The sequence below is a fragment of the Propithecus coquereli genome, unplaced genomic scaffold (assembly GCF_000956105.1).
Source record: "Propithecus coquereli isolate 6110/MARCELLA unplaced genomic scaffold, Pcoq_1.0 Scaffold107, whole genome shotgun sequence".
In the NCBI taxonomy this organism is placed as follows: domain Eukaryota; kingdom Metazoa; phylum Chordata; class Mammalia; order Primates; family Indriidae; genus Propithecus; species Propithecus coquereli.
In genome coordinates, this window is record NW_012134636.1 from 3078576 (window position 1) to 3086726 (window position 8151).

General features: G+C 50.7%; 1 protein-coding gene across 1 annotated transcript; it reads left to right on the top strand.

Annotated features, from left to right (window-relative positions):
• Positions 1 to 930: 930 nt before the first annotated feature.
• On the top strand, positions 931 to 6450 carry BHLHE40 (basic helix-loop-helix family, member e40). Its single transcript, XM_012647177.1, has 5 exons — positions 931 to 1342; positions 1510 to 1579; positions 1845 to 1952; positions 2852 to 2975; positions 4300 to 6450. The coding sequence occupies exons 1-5, from the start codon at positions 1263 to 1265 to the stop codon at positions 5154 to 5156; spliced, it is 1239 nt and encodes a 412-aa protein (XP_012502631.1). The 5' UTR covers positions 931 to 1262; the 3' UTR covers positions 5157 to 6450.
• The last annotated feature ends 1701 nt before the right edge of the window (positions 6451 to 8151 follow it).

Consider the following 8151-nt stretch of genomic DNA (forward strand, 5'->3'; position numbering starts at 1 on the left):
GAGGGAACGCCGGGCACTGCGCCCGGTATCTTTCTGTGCTTGACTAGCCGGGGGTGGGGGGGTGAGGGTGATACTGGGGCACCCAGGGGGTGCGCAAGTGGGTGCCCGCCCGAGGCCGTGCCCTGGAGCGGCGCTCCCGGAGAGAGAGGGGCCCTCGGCTCACACCCTCGGCGGTCAGGTGCGCGCGGCGTGCACGGCGGCGGCCTCGGCTGCCCTGCGCTTGGCCGCCAGCCCGCTTCCCATGGGGTGACATCCGCCCCGCCCCTCGGTCCCTCCCCAAGGCGGGCAATTCCTGGACGCTAGGTTGAGGGGTGGGGGCAGGGAAGCCGGGACGGAAAGAAACCCCAGCCTCTGGGGAAGGCTGGGGGGCCGGGCGACTCCCTCCGCTGCGCGCCGGTTCCTCCGAGCGGGCCGGGCGGGGGAGGAGGAAGAGGGTTGGGCTGGAGCGAGCAAGGGGATATTCCTCTCCCGGCTTGAGTCAGACGCGGGCGGATCCGTCCTCCCCCGTTCCCTCCCAGGAGACGGGAACTTACTTCATTTCCCTGGGGCAGGTTCGCCCACGTTACGAACTCTCCCCCTCCCCCCGCTCCCCAGTCCCTTCCAGCTTCCGCGCCCTCCACCCGACTGGGCAGGACGCGGGCCGCGCTGCCACCCCCTCTTCGGGGAAAGGCGGCCGCAGCCGCAGACACCTGGGGGCCGAGGCTGGGGGGTGGGGGCTCCCGAGCAGCCGCCGGAGCGTTGTCCAACACGTGAGACTCATGTGATGAAGCCGGGGGAGGGCGGGCAGGTCGCTCCTTCCCTCCCCGGCAGCGGCCAGACGTGCCTGGAGTCACAGGGTAGAACACGTAGCTCCAACCCACCCACTCGCTCCCATTTAACCCAGCCCGCAGCCTCTCCATTACTCCTCGGCTTGTCCCCCCACCCCCCCACTCCGCCCTAACCGCCCTCCCGCTCCCTCCCGCCTCCCCGCCCGCCCCACTTCTCATTCACTTGGCTCGCACGGCGCAGACCGCTCAGGGAGCACACACCGCCAGTCTGTGCGCAGAGCCGGAGCCAGAGGCCGCGGGGACACCGGGCCATGCACGCCCCGAACTGAAGCTGCATCTCAAAGCCGCAGCTGCCAGCAGCCCGCGGGATTTCTGGGAGCGCAGACTCAGAGGAACCTCTGCGCGGAGACCCCCGAAGCCCGCTCCAGGGCAGTCCTCACTCCGACGCTCCGCTAGTGCAGACAGGAGCGCGCAGTGGCCCCGGCTCGCCGCGCCATGGAGCGGATCCCCAGCGCGCAGCCACCTCCCGCATGCTTGCCCAAAGCGTCCGGACTGGAGCACGGAGACCTACCAGGGTAAGCTGGTACTTTCTGGCCCCTTAAGCCTCAACTTCAGCCCCGTGTTCTGCGCCGCTCTCAACTTGGAGCTGCTCCGGACGCATCCGGGGGTTTCTTGCCCACTAGGGCGCCTGCAGCCTGTGCGCTCGCAAAGTCACGACCTTTCCTGGCCCCTCTCTCTGCAGGATGGATTTTGCCCACATGTACCAGGTGTACAAGTCGAGGCGGGGAATAAAACGGAGCGAGGACAGCAAGGTAAGTGCACCCTTGGGGACCCCGCGCCCCAGCCCCTCACGCGCGCTGAGTTTTCAAGAAAAGTTTTCTCGCTTTGAGGTTGGCGGGTGGGATGCAATATGTGGGCTCAGTGCCTCCACTGAGTGACTTGGAAAAGAAGGGCCAGACGGTGGTTCTGGGTGCGACTCTGCTCCCCTGCCCGACTCTTGTGTGGCGTGGCTGGAAGAAGAGGGGGGCTTCGCGTCCCCTTCCCCAGGCGCCCACCGCCTCCCGGTGCGTCTTGCAGGAGACCTACAAATTGCCGCACCGGCTCATCGAGAAAAAGAGACGTGACCGGATTAACGAGTGCATCGCCCAGCTGAAGGATCTCCTACCCGAACATCTCAAACTTACAGTAAGTGAGAAGCTGGCGCGTCTCCAGCCCAGCTCTTCTGCCCAGAGGGCCGGCGGGCGAGGGGTGTCACTCGCCGCCTGCAGGCCCCTCGGGGAACTGCAGACCAGACGGGCGGATCAGAGCTGGCGGGTGGCTCGGGGTCGGGGTGCCCTTATCCAGGCCTGGGGTTTTCTGGCAGTGTCATGTAAATGAGGTGAGAGCCTCTTGGACCTGTCCAAGTTGGCTCCAACACTAGTTGGCCTTTCTTTTCAAGAGGTTAAGATTTTCCCTTCTGGTGATTTTCAGGGTTCTAGTTTCCCTGACTTACAGGAGCAAGCCAAACAACATGCATATTTTATTGATGCTTTCTCCATTTTTTTCCCTTTTTTTGTTAAAATAAGGGGACTGGCTTGGGTGTGTGATTTTTACATCCTGTCCTTTCTTGACAGTAGCTAACAGCTACTTGGCAGCCTTTGGTTGGGGAAAGGGAAAAATTAGTATTTGGGGAGGAAGGAAAAAAAGCCTAGATGAGCCTGAAATTCTGAAGGGGTGTCAGGAGAGAAGCTAGGGAAAGCCTCTTGGCTGCCAGACGCAATAGAAATCTCTCTCTGGGTTGACACCGCTGCAGAGAAATGTTATCTTCGGATTCCCCTGGGTTAAGGTCAGCAGCCGCTGCTGTAGAAATTTATCTGTCAGAGCTTCTAAAATGCCTCCAAAGATAGATGACACCCGTTTTTATTCTTTAATCATATATATATCTTTTTAAAAACATGATCTACATATTTAAAACTAAATTTAACCAACCAGGAAAAGCTATTCCACTTTTTTTTTTCTTTAAGAGACATTTCTCATTACTAATAAATGTCTCAGAGGTGGGACTTCTCTGACTTCAACGCTGACCAAGGCTCTTTTTATTCCAGACTTTGGGTCACTTGGAAAAAGCAGTGGTTCTTGAACTTACCTTGAAGCATGTGAAAGCACTAACAAACCTAATTGATCAGCAACAGCAGAAAATCATTGCCCTGCAGAGCGGTTTACAAGCTGGTGAGTGTCGGTCTGGGTATCATGTCTTAAAGAGCTAGAGCAGAAATACAGAGAGAGCTGGTGAGCTTAACATCTGATGTAAGAAACATTCCTGCAACAAATTGCTTATGCACGTTCATGGGGGTAGATGCAGTTTTATCTTTCCTAAAAGGTCAGACTTTTCATTTGGAATGCTGCTGTGTGCCACCTGGCATGAATACACATTAGTCAAATGATAAAATATTTCTGTGGCATTTTGGCTTAAGAGTCTCTGGGTTCTGGGAGATTTCCCCATTCCCTTTTAAAATGCCAAGGCACCTATAATTTGCATCGTGGGTGTTTAACAGTTGGTCTTCTTAGCCCTCTTTCATTGGGGAATAGATCATGGATATGCCCCAGTGTTTTGCTGTTTCTTTGCTTCCTTATTGCTTTGTGTGTGGTGTGATCCTGGCAGGATGCAGCAGGAGTTTTTCCTGCATTTCATGTGGTTCCCTGAATAGCCAAGAGGTATCTTGGTGAATTGCACAATCTAGCGAAACCACTTAAGTTTCGTCATTTATTTCTACTAACTGCCAGAGAATCAGAGTCTCCTTCTAATCTTCTAGTCTCACCCCCTTCCAAATAATACTGTACAGACTAGGGAGACTTATTCTACTCACTCCCTCATTCCATTCTTCTCTGCTTTCCTCTCCAAGGCTAGTGTGATGAGAATCATAAAAACCCTGAAAGTGCTTCTGCCAGTTTCCTCATTAAAAATAGAAAGATGATCATACCTAATTTCTCGGGGATTATGGATAGATACATGGAAAAGACTTGGAAATAGAGAGCCTAATTAAAGATTACAGCATGACTGCACCTTTTATAAGTCATTGAAAGTAAGCTTACTTTAGGTGATAATTCTTCCTTTATTCTTTATTTCATTTTATGACTGTCTAAACTCTGTTCATTTTACCACAGTGAGATTGATGTTCTATGAATTGACTCTTGGTTTATAAACACACTAGAATGTTCATTGCTGTGTTACAGCAAAAACTCAGAATAACCTATAAATTCAGCAAGAGGGGGAAATAGTCCATCTCTATTAATTGTAGTCCATTTCTATGATGGATGTTATGCAGCCATTAAAAATCATATTTTATCTGGTAGAACTATGGATTATTTTTATTTTATTCTTTATACTTTTCAGTGTAATTTTTCAATGAGCATATTAACTTTTGTCGTTAGGAACACAAATCTGCAAATGTGATTATTTAGCAGAAAGGAAAGCCCGGGTCTTTGGAGTCTGGTTACCAGGTGCACCACAGGGCTTACTGAAATGTCTTCGTTTGCATCTGTGTTTCCCCAGGTGAGCTGTCAGGGAGAAATGTCGAAGCAGGTCAAGAGATGTTCTGCTCAGGTTTCCAGACATGTGCCCGGGAGGTGCTTCAGTACCTGGCCAAACATGAGAACACTCGGGACCTGAAGTCTTCTCAGCTTGTCACCCATCTCCACCGCGTGGTCTCCGAGCTTCTGCAGGGTGGTACCTCCAGGAAGCCGTCAGACCCAGCTCCCAAAGCGATGGACTTCAAGGAGAAACCCGGCTCCCTGGCCAAAGGCTCGGAAGGCCCTGGGAAAAACTGCGTTCCAGTCATCCAGCGGACTTTCGCTCACTCAAGCGGGGAGCAGAGCGGCAGCGACACGGACACAGACAGTGGCTACGGCGGAGAATCCGAGAAGGGCGACTTGCGCAGTGAGCAGCCGTACTTCAAAAGCGATCATGGACGCAGGTTCATCGTGGGAGAAAGGGTCGGCGCCATTAAGCAAGAGTCCGAAGAGCCACCCACAAAAAAGAGCCGAATGCAGCTCTCAGATGATGAAGGCCATTTCCCTAGCAGTGACCTGATCAGCTCCCCATTCCTCAGCCCACACCCACACCAGCCTCCTTTTTGCCTGCCCTTCTATCTCATCCCGCCGTCAGCGACTGCCTACCTGCCCATGCTGGAGAAGTGCTGGTATCCCACCTCCGTGCCAGTGCTATACCCAGGCCTCAATGCCTCCGCCGCAGCCCTCGGCAGCTTCATGAACCCGGACAAGATCTCGGCTCCCTTGCTCATGCCCCAGAGACTCCCTTCTCCTTTGCCGGCCCATCCATCCGTCGACTCTTCTGTCTTGCTCCAGGCTCTGAAGCAGATCCCCCCTTTAAACTTAGAAACCAAAGACTAAACTCTGTAGGGGATCCTGCCGCTTTGCTTTCCTTCCTCTCTACTTCCAAAAAAAAAAAAAAAACAGCAAAAAAATGTTTGTGTGAGTGCAGCGAGATTGTTCCATTGTGTATTCCGAGATAATCTGAGGCATGGAAAGAAGATTCAGGGTGTGTATATGTGTGCGTGTGTGAGAGAGTGTGTGTGTGCTGTAAGCACATGTGTGCCTGCGTGTGGGTATGGGACATTAAAGCTCCTTTTGGCATAGGGAAGTCACGAAGGACTGCTTGACATCAGAAAACTTGCAGGGCGGGGGGCGGGGGGAGGCCGGATTGTAGCAGACTTCTGGGCTTTTCCCCACCCAGAGAATAGCCCCCTTTGATACAAACCAGCTAGATTTTCAAAAGCTTCAAAGTCTTGGTCTGTGAGTCACTCTTCAGTTTGGGAGCTGGGTCTGTGGCTTTGAGCAAAAGGTGCTTTCAAAAGAGGGCTTTCCAGAACACAGCTCCCAGCCAGCTGTTAGGACCCCACCCTTTTCCCTTTATTGTCGATGTGACTCACCAGATGAGAGCAGTCAGACTGAGCTTTCTGCTAGCGTGGTGAGGTAGCAGACACTGGCATACCACGGTAGTGGTTTTGGGGAGATTTCCGCAGGTCTGCTCCCCACCCCTGCCTCAGAGGAATAAAGAGAATGTAGTTCCCTACTCAGGCTTTCGTAGTGATTAGCTTACTAAGGAACTGAAAATGTCCCCCTTGTACAAGCTGAGCTGCCAGGGAAAGAGGGAGGAGTTCCCCAGGCCGCTGGCACCTGTCTCTGGGTCTCACCATTAGCACTTGCTGCCCAGGGCACCAAACCAGGGTCTGAGAGATGCTGACGCCCTGAGCGCCCCAAAGTGCACAGAGCTGAGTAACAAACTGCTGTCCTCAAGCAGAGCTAGACTTGGCTTTACATTCTATCCTAAAACTCCTTTTAACCAAGCTTAGCTTCTCAAAGGCCTAACCACGGCATGGCACTGCAAGATCCTTTCTGTAGGCTAATTCCTCCTGCCGGACGGCTTATCGAGTGTCCTTACAGCTAAAAAAGGATTCTGTCTCCTTCAAAGAAGTTTTATTTTCGGTCCAGAGTACTTGTTTTCCTGACTTGTCCAGCTAGCCTCGCACCAGCTTTTCAAAATGCACTATGCTTGATTGCAGATCGTGTTTTAACTTTTTCTTTCCCTGTTTTTATTTTGGTATAAAGTCATTGCCTTTATTTGTAAAGCTGTTATAAATATATATTATATAAATATATTAAAAAGGAAAATGTTTCAGATGTTTATTTGTATAATTACTTGATCTACAAAGTGAGAAAAATGAATGTATTCCTGTTTTTGAAGAGAAGAATAATTTTTTTTCTCTAGGGAGAGGTACAGTGTTTATATTTTGGAGCCTTCTTGAAGGTGTGAAATTGTAAATATTTTTATGAGTAAATGTTAAGTAGTTGTTTTAAAATACTTAATAAAATAATCCTTTTCCTGTGGAAGAGAAAGATCGTCTCCTGAATTTTTAAAATAACTTGATTGTATCATGTGGCTGTCTATCCTCTTTTTTTGGCTGAAGACAACAACTATTAATAGTTAATCTTGGTGTGATTTCATTCAACTTTTCATGTGCTTTGTATTTAGAATAAGCTTAGTCAACTTGGTAGGTAAATATTGGTTTAATTTTTTTTTTTTTAACCCTTGCCGGGGATTTGCGATCATCTCACGCCTCCTTCCTCAGAGTTAAACAAAAAGTACATTTTCCCCCCAGTCTGTTTTAGTCGTGGTCCTTAGAACTTGACAGAAAACTACGGTATGAAATCGTGGGCTGGAGCTGGAGGGGTAGGCACATTGAGAAGAGATGTAATAGATTATTATGCAATGAGAATGGATGCTGGGGATAGCGCCTCTTTGCCAAGGCAGTCTAACTCTTTCAAATCTAGCAAGGTCTAATGGATTTGCCATATCCTGTCTTACTGCTGCTGGAGGCAACATTCCGTAATTATTTTCTACATCCTTCCTGAACTTCCTCTCGGGTGTGTTTGTGCGTGAATGAATATTCGGTGTTCCTTAGACAAGTGCTCTTATTTAAAAAAGAAAAAAAAAATTCCATGGGAAAAAAAGTGGGAAATGACCGGGTCGAGTATTTCTGCCTCCCCTTCACCTTGATTGGCCGCGTTCCTGTCGGATGCTCCCTCTCAGAGGTGTCCTGATGTTTCCTGATGGCCAGTGCCTGTCTCCACACGCTACAGCCCCCAAAACGTGAGTCTTCCAGAACCCTCTGGTTGTCTGCAGCCCAAGCAGGGAAGCTGCCTCCAGGGATTTCTCAGCCTGGCAGAGGCCCCACCTGGCCATTAGGACTGTTTGCTGCAAATGTCACCTTCCCTGTCCTGTCTCTTGGGCCAACAGCCAAGAGTGAGCATTTTCTCGTTTGTGCTAGGTGCATGTGGAACGCACCATGTAAAAGACACAACTGTCCCCAGACCATGTGGTGTTAGCTGGTGGTCTATCACCTCCCTCTTTGCGCCTGTTTTTGACTAGATAAAATAAGGATTCTGAGCCCTTCTCACAAATCCCATAGCAGGCAGATGGCAAATTCTGTAAGTCACTCTTTTTCCCAGCTCCTTAAGGCCTGAGCCTCCAGATCTGCCTGCTAAACCCCTGAATTCCTCCATGAGTTGCCAGACCTTTCTAGCTAGACTTTTTTGGTAAAAGCTTAAACAAGTCAAATTTATCCCAGTGATGGAGCCCGGGGTTGAAATCAAGGCCAAACTCTTTGTGCGTGCCCTCTCTTTCCTAGGCAATGACTCAAGGAGTAGCTGTGGGGACAGAAGGAAGTGGTAGCAACCTGAACTAAAAAAAGATTCGAGGGTTCCACACGCAGTCAACCCAAAATCCCCCTCCAGGAACCTGCCCCTGTCAAATACCCCCCGAAGTTGCAGCTGTCCCTCTGCCTCCTTTTCTGCTTCCAGTTTGCCCTTGACCTTGCTTCTAGCC